Genomic DNA, 16806 nt, shown 5'->3' on the forward strand with positions numbered 1-16806 from the left:
GGTGCACCACCTTACTGAAATCCTTGGCAAACATTATAGCAGAGGTATCAAACTCTGAGCTATGATCAAGTCAGAGAAGCTAAGGCCTCAGCTATGTTAGGTAGAGGGGGTGCACTTCAGTCCCAATAGAGGATTAGAAGTTTGATGATTAGTACTTACATGCACCTTGGAGTGCCTACAGTTAGTTTTCGACCTAGCAGCAGTGCCTGAAGGGTTTGCTTTTAACTTAAAACTGGTAATACACAAAAACCTTTGCACCAGGTAAACAGAGATGACATTTTTTTTTTATACAGACAAGTTCCATACACGACATTCATAATTCAACCTCTATCTCCTCCACCACAGTGCTGAATCCCACTGCCTGGGGAACCAGTATAATGCCAGGGCACTGGTCCCTGTGCAGGATTCCACCACTGTGATTGGGGTCTGTAGAGACTTCTAATGTCTCAGAGTTCAATGGAAGAAGCAATGTTGGGGGATTGTGGGAATGACCTGCTTCAGAGCTCCCTGTGAAGTCTGTAATGAGTATCCTGTTTGAGCTCTCGGCAACGTCTTCTGGCTCAACTAACTGAAGCAAAACTAGCGTGTGCTCCGTCTCGCTGCCTACCGCCGACTCAGCAGTGCCATCCTCCGCTTTCAGTTCGTCATGTCTGTGGCCGCGCAAATGGCGCTTCAAACTGTGCTGCAGATTATAGCCCATGCCACATAAGTGGCAGCGGAATGGTTTTTCCTCCAGGTGGGATTTTAGGTGGCGCCGGAGCTTGGTGGCCATGGGGTAGGACTTTCCACAATACTGACACACGAATGGGCGGTCGCCTGTATGAAGGCGCTCGTGGGCGCGCAGAGTATGGGGGTCTTTTAACGCCTTGCCACAGACGGTACACAAATGCATTTCCCCTGTGTGCAGGATTAAGTGCCGCTTCAGTTCGGGCTGCTGGGGAAACGAATCGCCGCAGAACTGGCACTTGTAGGGCTTTTCGCCAGTATGTAGGCGCTGGTGTATCCGTAAATTACCCTTGTGACGGAAAGAACTGCCACAGTCTGGACACGTGTAAGGTTTTTCCCCTGTGTGTACGAGCATGTGGTTGCGCAGCGAGCAGCTGTTGGCGAGCTGCTTGTTGCACACAGTGCAACTGAGAGGAGTTTTTGTCTCGTCAGTCCTTGGTGTGCAGTAATTCTTACGGTGGATGCGTAAAGTGGGTCGCCGGGCAAAGCTTTTCCCGCAGTCCTCACAGCGGTAGGGCCTTTGACCTGTGTGCAGCACAGCATGCTCTTTCAGGTCACGTTGTGTGCCGTATGCTTTATCACAGAGTGAGCATTTAAAAGGACGGACGCCCTGGTGGCTTAGAAGGTGAGCTTTGAAGCTCTCCTCCGAGCAGTAGGCTTTGCCACACTCTGTGCACAGGAATGGTTTGTGGCCGCTGTGGATAAAACTGTGCCGTCGTAGATGGCCTATCTGGCTGAAGCTTTTATTGCAGTCTGGACAATGGAACTTGCGTTCTGGTGTTGCCTTTAGTTTCGTCCTCTTGCTAACGGTCTCCTCCTTTACATCTTTAGAAACATCTTCTCTTTCTAGTCTGGAGATCTTAGCGGGGATATCACTGTTTGTTACTGAACCAGGGGAGCACCTCCGCTTCACTGCCTTACTTGGAGCTGTCGTCTGTGCTGAGCCAACATCTACATTTGCTTTGCTTCCCCTTAGTTTGCTCTCTCCTCTCTCAGTAGTCTTCTTTTTACTTTCTGCATTCCTGGTCTTGTTCTCCCCCACAAAAACTGTACTGGACCTGGATACAAAGTTACTAGAAGCCTGACATTTTGTCTCATCCTGGCTGCAGTTCAATGATTTGTTCTCACTCGCTGCCTCTTCCTTCATATCGTCTGTGTGAGTAACATCGGTAGGATCTACAAGACAGGAGAATTAGTAATTACACCATTTGAGGTGACTTCACATACATAGTTCAGAGCTGCTTTGAATATATTTTTCAAAGTAACTTCAATCACTGATGAATTTGGTATGTTCTCAAAATATGAATCCTTCAGGGCAGGTTCAGACCATTTTCCGGACCAGATCTGGTCTGGAAAATGGTCTGAACCTGCCCGCAGTTCCAGTACATCCCAGACCAGACAAAATGAGACATGCAGTATTTTTCTGGTCTGGTCTGGATCGGACTGTGCTGGTGTGAACAGAGGCTAGGAACAGCATAGGGATACATTAGGATACATTTTGGGTCTGGAAATCTGGTCTGGTCTGGAGATGATCTGGATGTGGTGTGAATGAGCCCTTAAAGAGGACCTTTATCCATATCTTTACAATAACAACAAAGGCACCTTTAGAAAGGTTTAGTAATGACAATCTACAAACACATACTTCTAGATAAGATAGGCAGAGACAGCTGTCATTCACGCAGCTGGGTGGATCTCGACAGCATGGTCGGGATCAGACCCGGCTGCGGTGGTCTTAGTATATCGTGAGTTGTAGCTTGTGATATACTGAGCTTTGGGTCACGGGAGGACGCTAGTATATGTCCTCCCGTGACCCTTTAGAGAACTACACTCACCTCATAGTTCCCTTTTAATTTTTACTTTATTTTTGCATTTTCTACACCTCTCTGCTCCACTGTGGTGTTGTACAGGGCACATAGAGAAATACGTTTTGCAATAAGTTCCACAATAAACATATTGAAACACTAGGACGATAAGGGCTCGTTCACAGCTGCATGTGTGGTCACTGGTGTTTTGCTGCTTTGGGTCAATGCAGGTGACAGTAAGGGTACCCAGAAAACAAAAGATTTCCCTTTAGAAAAGACCAGTGCTGCTCAGACACCCTAATTTCAAGTGGAAATTGAAGAAATGTGCACAAATATTAAAAAAAAAAGCATTGAGTAGTTGTCATCTACTTTAAAGCTTAACTCCAGGATCACTGCCTTCTTGACTGTGTCAGCTTTATAGTGAAGAAGACAACACAGGGGTGATGGTGAAGGGACCGGTCCCTTACAAAATAACTAGTGCACCAATGTGTCTGGTGACCGAGGCAGGAAAAAAGGATGAAACTGGCAGGAAACAGAATAAAGTGGTAAGTGTTAGGAATATGGGTAGAAGGAAAGCACACCAGAGAAAGGTATTTCACTGACAATACATTGTGAAATTTTGATTTTTACCCGGAGTTGGGCTTTAATGTTGTTATAACAACCCTTGTATGTCTTTCTTTGCAATTTGCAATGATTATTCATGTTACGGTATAACAGATTACCAGTAATGAAGTGATAAGGGGACACTATGAATGTATATTACCCAGGGGACTTGAATACACACCTGTATCCTGGCTCTGTATTGCACTACTCTGTTCAGGAGCGGTCTCCTCCATGGCAGTACATGTTGAGATATTCTTTGGAAGGTCTGCACTAAGTGACAGTTTGGCTCCTTCTGGCTCTGGTGCAGGTGGTGACATTGCTTCCTCTTCTGGTGTCACTGCTGGCTCTGTCCTCTCAATCTCTGGGGTCCCTATAGAAGAAGATCCCTTTGGATGTGGTGTTACAACCAGTTCCTCAGGTTGTGGGGATGATAATGTGATGGATATTTCTTTGGTAACTTTTGGTAACTCATCACCTTGAGTCTCCACTGGGTACTGGACAGAGTCTTTGGGGATGGAGTCACTCCATGCAGCTTGGGTGGAGGGAATAGTTTCCTTTTTCAGTTCATTGATATGTTCAGTTTCTTTAGTGCAACTTCCATTGTCTTCCTGTGAAAATAGCAGTTCTGAACCTGGCTGGATTGGTGAGATGACCTGAAGATGCAGACTCCCGCTGAGTCTGCATAATCTCACATTCTCCTGTTTCGGGCTGCTTCTCACAAACCTGCAAAACAGCATAGAGACATGGAGTCACATAAACCCAGATACCATGCTCTCTGGTGCCCTCTTGCAGAAAACGTGTCCATCAGCATCATTCACAACTGACAACATATCATCAAGAAGGAAGACTATCTTAACAAAATATACGTTCTTAGTTCCTACTCAAGCTTACCGAAAATAACGCAGTCACAAAGGCAGCTGTGGTATGCAGTTGTCTGGATTCACAGTGTGAATGCTACTTTTATGAGCTAGGGTAGTGACACTATGTTACCTGGAACTATGGGAAAAATTAAACATGACATACTGTATATGAAACTATCCGTCAATAGCAGTAACACAGCTACTGAGCCCCCTGTAACATGGTTTTATTAGCTGTTGATGCTGCCAGTAAATCCTTCATCACACAGGCCAAGCTGTCCAGCAGAAATGCACTGTCCAGCTTTTATTCATATGGATTAACAATTTTTTTCCCCCCAAAAGATAAAACAACTGTTGCTGTAACTACATAATAAGTGTATTTATACCAAAAACTTTGGAAAAACTAAAGATCGGCTTTAAGGCCTGCTCCCTGCAATAGAAGAGCTTTTATACTCACCTCTCTGGTGACCCACATCTCCTACTAATCCTCCAATCCAGCACTACAGCCTCTCCCATACAACACTTCTGAAAATGTTGTAATGCCTGTGTCCCCGTCTTATACCATGGTTCCATCCCCCGTCTCTTTCGTCAAGGCTTAGTCCAGCACTGACATAGGGGTTGGTGGATAGAACCACAGTGTGTAGCAGGGGATACTCTTATAAGTGTTAGATGCCAAGGAGTATGACAGAGGCTGCGGTACTCAAACAGAAGTAAAGCAAGAAACATGGGCCACTGGAAAGGTGAGTATAAGAGGACTTCTACTGCAGGCAGCAGCCCTTAAAAGAGAACTATGGGGTAACATTTTTATCCCATAGTTATCCTAAGGGTCACATGAGGACATATGCTAACCTCCTTCCGTGACCTGAAGCTCAGTATATAGCGAGCTGTAGAGCACCGCAGACGAGACGGATCCCAACAATACTGTCAAGATCCACCCAGCTGGCTGATTGACAGCTGGCTCTGCCTATCTAGAGGCAGAGCCAGCTGTGCCCGCCCACTCCCACGTCCATTATTCCAGTCAGCGCTAGAGAATCGGAGAGGGGAGCGGGGGATTCCTGCGGGGAGCAGTGACTGACAGTCACCGCTCTCTACAGGGAGATAATAGGAAAGTGAGCGAGCGACGGTATGTGTTCACTCACTTCCCACTAGATAGAGCAGAGATATTCCTATGCTCTTCAGTGCCATCTAGTGGTGGTAGTGCAGTGTGAACACCATTCGACCAGCTATATGCTTCGTGGAAGAATTATAAATCAGTCCCTTTATGTGTTTACAGGTCTTTTAAGCATACATACCTCACCCACTTAAGTACAGTTTCTTGTAGCGATGCAGTTAGGTTTTCCTATAAGGACATAACATAATAATAATGATTTATAGAATAAACACAGAAAACAGATAAACTGACATATATAACACATGCACAAAACTTACCTGAATATCCGATAAGCTATCTTCAGTTTCAGGCCTGTGGGGAGGAAGGTATGAACCAGCGGGCAAATGATCACCAACACACCACAAGCCCAGGCCCTCCCCCTGTGACAAAGAGGGGCCCAGGGCCAGGCCACGGGGTAAGCTGCATAAAGCCTGCCGGACAGCATCCCCTGTGCACTGCACAGGCTGGACGGAGACCGATGAATTCATACAACCTGCATGGACAGAAAAAGAAAGAACAAAAATCACAACCATGACCCTAATACAAGTTATCCCTTTTATCACACTCGGTTTATTGAACTTCCGACAAATGCAAGGAATGTACAAAAGAATACATTCACAGAACAAGAGTGTATTAATAAACAGTATAAACTTAACAATAAGGAATTGTCTTGTTTGACTCCTTGATACAGTAAATGAGTGATTGATACAGTCGCAGAATAAGATATATTGAGAACTAGAGAGCAGTAAGCAAACAAAAGCATCTCTGTGTGTTAGCATGAGCGATGGTGAGAGATTGACACCGTACATCCCAAATCTTCTGGAGTTTTGCTGGCCCGTTCCTATTCCCATAGACAACCTTTTCAAAAGGAATCATTTGGTTCACCAAAGAGACCCAGTGTGCTAATGTGGAAGATGAAGGCGGCATCCATTTAAGGCTGGCCATACACCTATCAATTTTTTTTATGTTAAACCCGCGATTCCTCCATCAAAGCAAACAGCGTGTCGTTTGAGGAACCGCCGCTGTTTGCATTGTATTCCGACAGGAGCCACCGGTGTTCTATCAAAGTTTGTGACTGCGTTAGAATGTGTGACCAGTGACGCGGTCACACATTTTAACGTAATCCCGCACAGTTTTTTGGCGGTGGAATGTGTGACCGGTCTCATGGTCACACATTTTAACGTAATCCCGCTCAGTTTTTCGGCAGTGGAATATGTGACCGGCATAAGGTGAAGAATTGCAATGCTTTCTCAGCTGTTCCAGGGCAGATCGGCATCGCATATGGTATGTGCAGGAGAACCGATCTGCCCTGGAACAGGTGATCGGTCCTGAAATGTCATTTCCATCCAAATTTGTGACTGCGATCTCACATTCTACAAAGTCGAATAGAAGTGACATTTCAGGACCGATCAGCTGTTCCAGGGCAGATCAGTTCTCCTGAACATACCATGTGCGATGCCGATCTGCCTTGGAACAGCTGACAAAGCGTTGGCATTCTTCTCCTTTTGACGGTCACATATTCCACCGCCGAAAAAGTGGGCGCGAGTACGTTAAAATGTGTGGCCACGTAACCGGTCACACATTCCAACCCAGTCACAATCTTTGATAGAACACCAGCACCTGTCAGAATACCCGATCAGAGCAGGCAGCTCATTGGCTGCCGGCTCTGATTGATGGAAAATTTTCCAGCCAGCTCCTTCGATCAGCTAATCAAGGAATGCCGACTGAAAGGGAGACGACAGCCCAACACACTATGCGAATTTCGGCCGGTACATTAAAAACCGGCCACAATTGAGCCAATGTATGGGCACCTTAAGAGCAATCGCTGTTCGTGCCAAGAATAGGGTTTCCTGTATAAATATCCCTGTATAATGACGCCAAGTTTCTTCATCATAAGACATAAGGCATCAGGAATGCACTGCACTGATAGGGACACTAGGGAATATAACATATCCACAACTTGAGTCCAAAAAGGAGGACATATTCAGGCAGGATCAGAATAGGTGGACATACTTTACTTGCAGTTGCGCACATCTCTGACAGATATATTATTATGGCGACTCATTTTAATACAAACTATCCTTGGTGGTTGGTCCCTTTGTGGTTTTCTATAAATCTTACTTTAATAGGCCTAATCATTGAAGGTACTCTTCAATCAAAACTGACATTGGAAGAGTATATAAAGTCGAAATGTTTTGTTTTGGATAAAGTATGGCAGGGTTAGAACCTTTGTCAGGTTTTTATTGATGTTTGTGCCCCTGCTGGGGAGATTCCGCTCCTCTCTCTTTTAAAAAAATGTTTTTAAATTAATTTTTAATAATAAAAAACAAATCCTTATATACAGTACAACACAAGTAATTACTACACTGGATAGGGCTGGCACTTAGTAAAGGTGCCAACAGGGTAACAGTACCAACTAAACAAGGAATTCAACAACAAAACAACCCCCCCCCCCCAAATATTCCCAGAACCCAAGAGCTGCGTGTCCTCCACAATCTACCACGAAACAAAAAAATTATAATAAATGAGCTCCTCTCTTTACCCTGCTAACCTATGTTACTGGGCATGAAAGAGAAACATAATCCAAAACGTTGGGTTGTCACTAGAACAGTAATAGAGAGCAAGTCTTCTTTATGCTTATTGATGTTATGGTGATTACAGCAGGAGGAACGGGAACTTTAAAAAATGAGGAAGCAAAAGAATAGGTGGAAGGGAACCTGAAACTCTAGCAGGGAGATCACCGTTGGAGTCCCTGAGAAAGAGAGCAGATGATTCATCCCACCAGCTTCCGCTATTACCAAAATGTCACCTCTGGACTGACTGATCCTTTAAATCAGATCCATGCTCAAATGTTAATGTAAACGTATGCTATCGGTCTGGCTGGAATGTAGGAATAAAAAAAATTATAAAAGAGCTGAAATACTACTAACCCTTCCTGGAGAAAAGCTGCTCCCGGTTCCCTCTCTGTCATGTGAGCAGCACTGGAGGGAAGCTGGAGCGGCTTTTCTCCATGTGATCTCTGCTGCAGGGAAAGATCAGAGCTCAACCTGGCTGACCTTCCCCTTCAGATTGTGATTAAGAGAGCAGACCCTGAGAGTAGCAGCAGCATTTTCTACAGGATACAATTGGAACCCCTTCTATTACTCTTTAATTATCCACTCACACATTTTCTCTGGTCGGGAACGCACACAAACGTGTCAAAAATGCAACGAAAACACGCCACACTGCAGTTAACAGCTGACAGCCCCACTCCACAAAAAAAAAAAAAAAGGGAACTGACACGCATCCGGAACGTTGCATTTTTGACGCGTTCGTGTGCATTGCGGACCGGAGAAAACGTGACATGCAGTATTTTTTTTGTCCGGAACGGACTGCGCTGGTGAGAACTGGAACCCATAAAACACATAGGGATACATCGGGATGCATTTTTAGTGCAGGAGCAAACTGTTCTGGTCCGGACAGAATCCAGACATCGTGTGAACAAGCCCTAAAGCAGGGGTAGGCAACTTCAACCCTCCAGCTGTTGTGTAACAAGTACCATGAGGCATTACAAAACTGATAGTTACAGGTATGACTCCCAGAGGCATGATGGGATTAGTACTTAAAGCTCAGCTGGAGTTGCACACCTCTGGTTTAAAGTTTATTTCCACTTTTGGTATCAAATTGGGACAGACCTTCTTTATATTTGTTACATGTTCCCATTCACATAGCATCACCTAAAAAATATTTAAAGTGACACTAAACTCAGGAGTTACATCTTAAAACTATATATTAAGTAGCCTATTACCAAAAACGTATCTTATTTGTAATTCACTCGGCTGTAGATCTACCAATCATCTCTGAATTGGTGCGGACACTGTCCTTCCTTCCGGAGGGTGACTACTTTTGTTCCCCATGGTCCCTGTGTGTGTTGTAAACTAGTCACTGCCCCAAGATCACTCCTGCGATGGACTACAATCTCACGTTTAGTTTACTAATTTGTATTGAGATTGTAGTCCATCACGGTAGTGAGCTTGGAGCGGTGACTCCTATAGAGTCTTATGCATAAACTGCTCCAAGGAAACAACTAGAAAGGCAAAACATATATTTCTAGATGTGACTGGAAACACATAACAAACATATAGTAGGGATTTTCTCAAATTTGACTGCAAAAGTGGAACTGTGCTCTAAAAAGCTGACAGTTCCCAGGTATGTCCACAGGATGCCTGGCATCTAACACCACCATAAGGACACCAATCCCTGTGCACTGACAGCTTACCTCCCTCTTGTCCCCAAACACTCCCTACCTACATACATACATACCTGCCAACAGCCCCACCACAGGAAGTAAACATTCGGCTTTATAGTCACACCGGAAATGGTCCTTACAGGAATGCACCCTCGTCTGAAACAATCATGAACTAATCGGTTCCGCTCACACACATACACCTCAGATAAAAAACAAATATTTAAAAGTGTGATATTTGTTGACTTGATATTACTATAAGATCTCACTATCAGCTTTAGATAAGCCGCCTTGAATTACTATAAAGAAATGAAGTGAAACAGGCTGGGAGCGCAATTTCCCAATCAAGTCTTGCGCCATACCCCGTGACTTGAGGTGACTCCACCCCCTCGGCTGTGGAGAATATTGACGGGGCAGGGTAGAGGCGGGTTTTGGTTGTTATGGCGACCTGGCTTTCCTTTCCGCCCAGAAGCCGGATATCTGACAGTGACTGGGATAGACGGGAGGAGTTGAGGCGAGAGAGCGGCTCGGGCTCATACACTTTACAGCAGCCAGCCGGGACCCGCCGCGGGCTGAGGTGAGAAGTGGGGCGGGGTGACGTCACCGGTCACATGCCCTGCGCCAGCAGGGGGTCTCCCCTGCACTAGTGAGTGACTGACACACCTGTCAGCGCGTTACCTTGGTAACCGATGGAACTGTTGCCCAGAGCAACCCATCACAGTAGACTGGGGGATAGAGGGCGGTTTTCTACCTTGCCATGGCCTGTGGAACCTCTTGGCAAAGAGAACCTGTCATGAGTGAGTCTTACTATGGTTCCTAAAGGTGGCCCCACACTTATTGATCATTCGATGCAACTGAAATAATCAAATTGAAGAAGAATAGCAAATCACAGAACCTCCTGTGCAATAAGCAGCTTCATCGCTGGCAAGTCGATCAGCCGCAGCAAAACTTTATCGATCGTTTCTGACAGAATTAATATCAGTGCATTGATCAGATCATAATACTGTAGAGATCAATTCAAGGATTGTTTTCAATCGATCGTATCTGATCGTATATTCGGACGATACTGTATGTGTTGCATCATGTGATCGCTCGTACCCAGATCAATCACAAATCAATACGTTTTTGGGCACCTTAAGAGCCATAGATTTGCAGCCATCTATGTTCTATTCTAAGAGATCTCTCACACAAGAAATGGCAGATATGGATGACGTAGGAGTTGATTCTGTAGCACTATTATTGATTATATGGGATTCCCGTAGTTGTGGAATCGCAAAGCCGCTCGTGTGACTAAGGAAGGAATCGCACCACAAAAGAGTCCAGATGGGACTTTTTAGGTACAAACCTTGTTACAGCTGAACCAATTTTTGGGAAAAATGAATGAACACTTCTGAGGTGTGTGCATTGTGCGCCCGCTGCTGCGTTACCTAATCTTACTTTTATTCTCCCCGTACAGGACAATCGGCACGCCACAACCGGTGCTGAAACTGGAGTACACCGATCACAGCTCGCTCTGCAGCTTCTCTATACAGAAAACATCCCTTGTTCATTTCAGTGATTGGAGGAGGGGTGGATGAACGTCACAGTCTTCCCTCCAATCACAGAGCACCCTGCATTCATTAAAGGAGAACTACGGGGAGAGAGATATGCGCTCATCCTCACTGTTCGAGCCGACGTGTGACACTGCATCTGGCACATGTCACCTCTATAGATTGAGGACTGAGCGATCACATACCGCCGATCACTGAGTTCATGATCTTCTCCCTACAGAGGGCAGTGATTGGCAGTCACCGCTCCCCGTAGGAATTTCCCCCCTCCCCTCTCTGTTCCTCCAGCGCAATATCCTGCTATTTGCTGAGTTTTGGGTCACAGGAGGGCAATAGTAAATGTCCTCCTGTGACCCAAAAGAGAACTAACGGCAAAACAAGGTTTGGCCATAGAAAAAAAGAATGCAAGACGTTTTCTGAATAGACGAGCTACCGAGCAAGCGACCAGCTGTGATTTGGGTACTCCAGCCAGAGCTGGAAGAATAAATCAACTGACTTTTACGGGGCCGCCTCCCGGGCCAGGAGACTGAAGTAGATGTGGAAAGGTTAGAACCCCTGTCAGGATTGACTGCTGTCCGGGGCTTCCGTTGGAGAGATTGTGTAGAGATGTCACCAGCACACCAAAATCCTTCTTAGGATAAACAAATGTTCATTTATTGAAGTTCCTTGTCATATAATGCAACGTCAATGCTAAGCCTGATGAGGGGACCCTGTGTGGTCCCGAAAAGCGCTGGTTTATATGACAAGGAACTTCAATAAATGAACATTTGTTTATCCTAAGAAGGATTTTGGTGTGCTGGTGACATTTCTACACAATTGCTGATACTTGCGGCGCCATCCGCAGTCACTGCGAGCGCCCCTCCACTACAGGGGATTTTTCCGTAAGCAGTGCTACAAGCAAAGGTATTTCTTGTCCGTAAGAGAGATTTTCCCCTCACTTCCTGTTCTGGGGACTTTTGTTTTCTTTTTTTGTGAGGGAAAATTCTTCAACAAGAAACCTAGCTGAAAGGAAAAAAACAAAACATTTTAACATCTCAATTTGCTGTTAGAGAGAGCTTCCCTCATTTCCTGTCCTGGTGACAACCTTTTTACCAGACAGGAAGTGAAGGAATCTCTCCAATGCAGCATCTGATGGCAGTAGAACCTGACGGGAGATCTAATCTTTCCCCATTCTATTTAAAACTTCAAAAAGAAAAAAACAAAACATACCCTGCAGTAGAGGAGCTCTTATACTCACTTCTCTGGCAGCCTGCGTCTCCTGCTTTCCTTCTGAGGTCTGATGGGGCATGCACTTGGGCTGCTCTGCGGTCTGATGGGGCATGCACTTGGGCTGCTCTGCGGTCTGATGGGGCATGCACTGGGGCTGCTTTGCGGTCTGATGGGGCATGCACTGGGGCTGCTCTGAGGTCTGATGGGGCATGCACTGGGGCTGCTCTGAGGTCTGATGGGGCATGCACTGGGGCTGCTCTGCGGTCTGATGGGGCATGCACTGGGGCTGCTCTGAGGTCTGATGGGGCATGTTTCCTGTCGCACTCTGTGGTTTCATCTCCCGATGCCTACCTCAGTACTGGACTCAGTGTTGATGGAAGAGTTCAGGGATGGATTGGTGGCACACGATGGGGGACACAGGCTTTCTAACAACCCCAGAAGTGCTGTACGATGGAGGATGTAGTGCTGGAATGCAGGGAGGAAGGTAGAAGATGCGTGTTGACAGAGAGGTGAGTATATGAGCTCTCCTATTGAAGGGAGCAGGCCTAAAGGCTGATCTCCATGATGATGTTAAACTCCCCTATTACCCCCCACCACCCAAATAATCGCTAAAAAAACCCACCTGCCCTTTTTACTTGCCTAAAACCATGGTCATGTGACGCTTCACTCTGATCCATCTTTCCACTTCTGTTTACATCTTTCGGCTGTCCACATCACTGCCTGCATGATCCGAACACTTCCAATTGGCTGTTCAGCAGCAGGGTCCTCTCGGCATACAGAAGAGGAGTGACGTCAGTGCCGGGGACCAGGTGCTGAACAGCCAATTGGATTCTCCAGGAAGCTTAGCTTTTCAAGGCTATATATAGGTGAATATAGTGCAGGCAGGTTGCAACTTTCTTTTTGTTTTTTAAAATCCTGATAGAGTCTCTTTAAGTCACCATGGCCCTCATGATTCCTAATCATTCCTTACCGGTCATGTTCGGTGCAGCTTTTGTGGTTGATGATCTGTGGAGAGAACCATTTCTGATTCTCTGTCTTCAGCTGTATTTGTTCTTTGCAGTGTTTTATGCTTCCTACATCAGCGGCTAATTAGAATGCAGCCTTCCCGGGTCATTGTCCAGAGGGCGGTTCACTGATCAGCCGTCCTGTTATTAGTGGACTGTCTTGCACTTGTCCCATACTCAGCAGTCCCGTTTCTTTCATGCATGACTGAGGCCTTAGACGGCTTGACTCAACCCGTGTCATACTCTGCAGGTACTTGTGTAAGAGCAAGGAGCACAGCAAGATTTTGCAAAGCATTTCAAAAGCTTTTGGCAAGTTTTGTGCAGCTCAGTTTGAAACTTTCAATGGAAACATCAATTCCGGCATGAGTATGTTTATTATTGTTATTAATAATAATTATTATTATTATTATACAGGATTTATATAGGGCCAACAGTTTGCGCAGCGCTTTACAATATAAGGAAGACATTACAGTTAAAATACAATTCAAGACAAGATGGTAAGGAGGGCCCTGCCCCTAAGGGCTTACAATCTAAAAGGGAGGGGCAAGTGATACATGAGGAGGTAGCTGTGTGAGGATGAATTGTTTGAGAACGTAATGAGTGGTTAGGTTGAGGTGGGATAGGCTTCCCCGAAGAGATGAGTCTTAAGGGATCGACTAAAGGCAGTCAGAGTAGGAGATAGACGGACAGGTTGGGGTAAGGTGTTGCAGAGGATGGGAGAGACTCTAGAGAAGTCCTGGAGGAGTTGACGAGGGAGCCGGAAAGCAGGAGGCCTTTGTAAGAGCAGAAGGGACGGTTATGGTGATACTTTGAGACAAGGTTGGAGATATAGCCGGGGGCAGAGTTGTGGATGGCTTTGTAAGTGATTTGTTAATATTTAGAATTGTAACCTTTGGGCTATTGGAAGCCAGTGCAGGGATTGGTAGAGGGAGGTTGCAGACACTGAGCGTTTTGAGAGTTGTGGAAAATGACAAATAAAGCAGATTTACTTATCTGATCCTCCGTCCGTTACTGGCTGGCTGTGCATTGACCTTAATCGTTTTATATCGTGGACCTAGAAGCCAATCCAGCATCACGACAGCCAGGGAACTAGCATTCTCAGACGGAAAGTTCAGCAGTAGCAGCCTCCATGATTCTCACATGATTCCCTTTTACAATGTTTGCTAAACCAAGAACAAAAATTTATTGCAGTTTACCTGTCCTTGTGGTGGCTGCATTTGTTTTTTGGGGGGGGTTTTCAGCCTTTTACCCTTTTCATTACAGCTGGTGACTCTTCCAGTTACACACTTCCTGTCCTAGATTGAAAACACTCGCTCTGTATTCATGGGGGACCAGCGTTGTCACCCTAGGGCAGATAATGTGTCCAGACTACAGAAAACCTCCCCTTCCGCTTATACATAACAAATGGGGAGCAAATAAGAGAAGTTTATTGTGACCCTTTATTGTCTAGATTTATCTCTTCTTTCCTCCGGCTCTTTTATTGCGGGATTTATTTGGCAGTGTAGTTCCGGCCTCACCCTGCGTTGTGTTCCCTGGTCTTATGTTCCTCATTGAGATTACATTTTTTCCTGGTGCTGTTTGTACCGGGTTCACACTCTGGTCACAGATCAGTGACTAGTTCATATGCTGACTTTAAGCTGAACGCAGGCAAACCGCAAAGTACACATTTGGAATACACATCTGTGGAGCTGTTTTTATCTGCCAAAGAATTTGTAATCCTGTCTAGCTGTTTTTGTGAGTCATACACCTCTGTCAGACTGCACAGCCAGGAGGATGACGCCACTTCCTGTGCCATAGTTTGATAGTTAGGCATGCAGTGGTTTCAACTCCACAGCTGCTGAGTGGACAATAAAGAAGCAGCAAAACAGTTATCAACTCTGCTGTCTCCTCCTGCCAGCATGTTTCCTGTCAATACAGCATGCACAGAGGCTGACTAACTTCTATAGCTGCCCTTCAATTTCCAGTCTCAGTTCAGCTTTAACTCTGCTGCACTAAATATATCAAATGCTCACTGACTTTGTTAAAGTGAACCTATACTCAATCCACGTACCCATGCACGTTAGAGTATTTATATCAGGCATTGGCAGGCACATAATGCCTTTTGCACCAGCTCCCACTGCCATTGGCTGTGTTTGACAGCTCACAGGTCCGTCCGTTCTAAAGCCAGGATTGCTCACCTCCCTGACATCAATGAAAGCCTGTTGATGGCTGACTGACTGCGTGCTGTGTGGAGGAAGCCCGTCTACACCTGCATGCACTTGGTTGATCTGAGGTTTGAAGGTGCATGCTTTGGAGCTGCTCTGAGGTCTGATGGGGCTTGCACTGGGGCTGCTCTGAGGTCTGAAGGGGCATGCTTTGGAGCTGGTCTGATGGGGCATGCTTTGTAGCTGGTCTGATGGGGCATGCACTGGGGCTGCTCTGAGGTCTGATGGGGGCATGCACTGGGGCTGCTCTGAGGTCTGATGGGGGCATGCTTTGGAGCTGCTCTGAGGTCTGAGGGGGCATGCTTTGGAGCTGCTCTGAGGTCTGAAGGGGCATGCTTTGGCGCTGCTCTGAGGTCTGATGGGGCATGCACTGGGGCTGCTCTGAGGTCTGATGGGGCATGCACTGGGGCTGCTCTGAGGTCTGATGGGGCATGCACTGGGGCTGCTCTGAGGTCTGATGGGGCATGCACTGGGGCTGCTCTGAGGTCTGATGGGGCATGCACTGGGGCTGCTCTGAGGTCTGATGGGGCATGCACTGGGGCTGCTCTGAGGTCTGATGGGGCATGCACTGGGGCTGCTCTGAGGTCTGATGGGGCATGCACTGGGGCTGCTCTGAGGTCTGATGGGGCATGCACTGGGGCTGCTCTGAGGTCTGATGGGGCATGCACTGGGGCTGCTCTGAGGTCTGATGGGGCATGCACTGGGGCTGCTCTGAGGTCTGATGGGGCATGCACTGGGGCTGCTCTGAGGTCTGATGGGGCATGCACTGGGGCTGCTCTGAGGTCTGATGGGGCATGCACTGGGGCTGCTCTGAGGTCTGATGGGGCATGCACTGGGGCTGCTCTGAGGTCTGATGGGGCATGCACTGGGGCTGCTCTGAGGTCTGATGGGGCATGCACTGGGGCTGCTCTGAGGTCTGATGGGGCATGCACTGGGGCTGCTCTGAGGTCTGATGGGGCATGCACTGGGGCTGCTCTGAGGTCTGATGGGGCATGCACTGGGGCTGCTCTGAGGTCTGATGGGGCATGCACTGGGGCTGCTCTGAGGTCTGATGGGGCATGCACTGGGGCTGCTCTGAGGTCTGATGGGGCATGCACTGGGGCTGCTCTGAGGTCTGATGGGGCATGCACTGGGGCTGCTCTGAGGTCTGATGGGGCATGCACTGGGGCTGCTCTGAGGTCTGATGGGGCATGCACTGGGGCTGCTCTGAGGTCTGATGGGGCATGCACTGGGGCTGCTCTGAGGTCTGATGGGGCATGCACTGGGGCTGCTCTGAGGTCTGATGGGGCATGCACTGGGGCTGCTCTGAGGTCTGATGGGGCATGCACTGGGGCTGCTCTGAGGTCTGATGGGGCATGCACTGGGGCTGCTCTGAGGTCTGATGGGGCATGCACTGGGGCTGCTCTGAGGTCTGATGGGGCATGCACTGGGGCTGCTCTGAGGTCTGATGGGGCATGCACTGGGGCTGCTCTGAGGTCT

The 16806-nt window shown here is 47.1% G+C and overlaps 2 protein-coding genes across 2 annotated transcripts in view; one reads left to right on the top strand and one right to left on the bottom strand.

The window, feature by feature from the left end:
- Positions 1–289: 289 nt before the first annotated feature.
- On the bottom strand, positions 290–9502 carry ZNF408 (zinc finger protein 408). The gene is made up of 5 exons (XM_018562129.1): positions 9441–9502; positions 5417–5631; positions 5281–5327; positions 3313–3854; positions 290–1902 (listed from the first exon to the last, which is right to left on the bottom strand). The coding sequence occupies exons 2-5, from the start codon at positions 5624–5626 to the stop codon at positions 314–316; spliced, it is 2388 nt and encodes a 795-aa protein (XP_018417631.1). The 5' UTR covers positions 5627–5631; positions 9441–9502; the 3' UTR covers positions 290–313.
- Positions 9503–9723: 221 nt separating this feature from the next.
- Positions 9724–16806, top strand: part of ARHGAP1 (Rho GTPase activating protein 1) — a 52565-nt gene continuing 45482 nt past the window's right edge. Inside the window, exon 1 of the mRNA XM_018562139.1 lies at positions 9724–9940. The gene's annotated coding sequence lies outside the window, so the exon portion shown is untranslated. The remainder of the gene's footprint in view (positions 9941–16806) is intronic.

This window comes from Nanorana parkeri, unplaced genomic scaffold (genome assembly GCF_000935625.1).
Source record: "Nanorana parkeri isolate BGI_ZX_2015 unplaced genomic scaffold, ASM93562v1 scaffold562, whole genome shotgun sequence".
In the NCBI taxonomy this organism is placed as follows: domain Eukaryota; kingdom Metazoa; phylum Chordata; class Amphibia; order Anura; family Dicroglossidae; genus Nanorana; species Nanorana parkeri.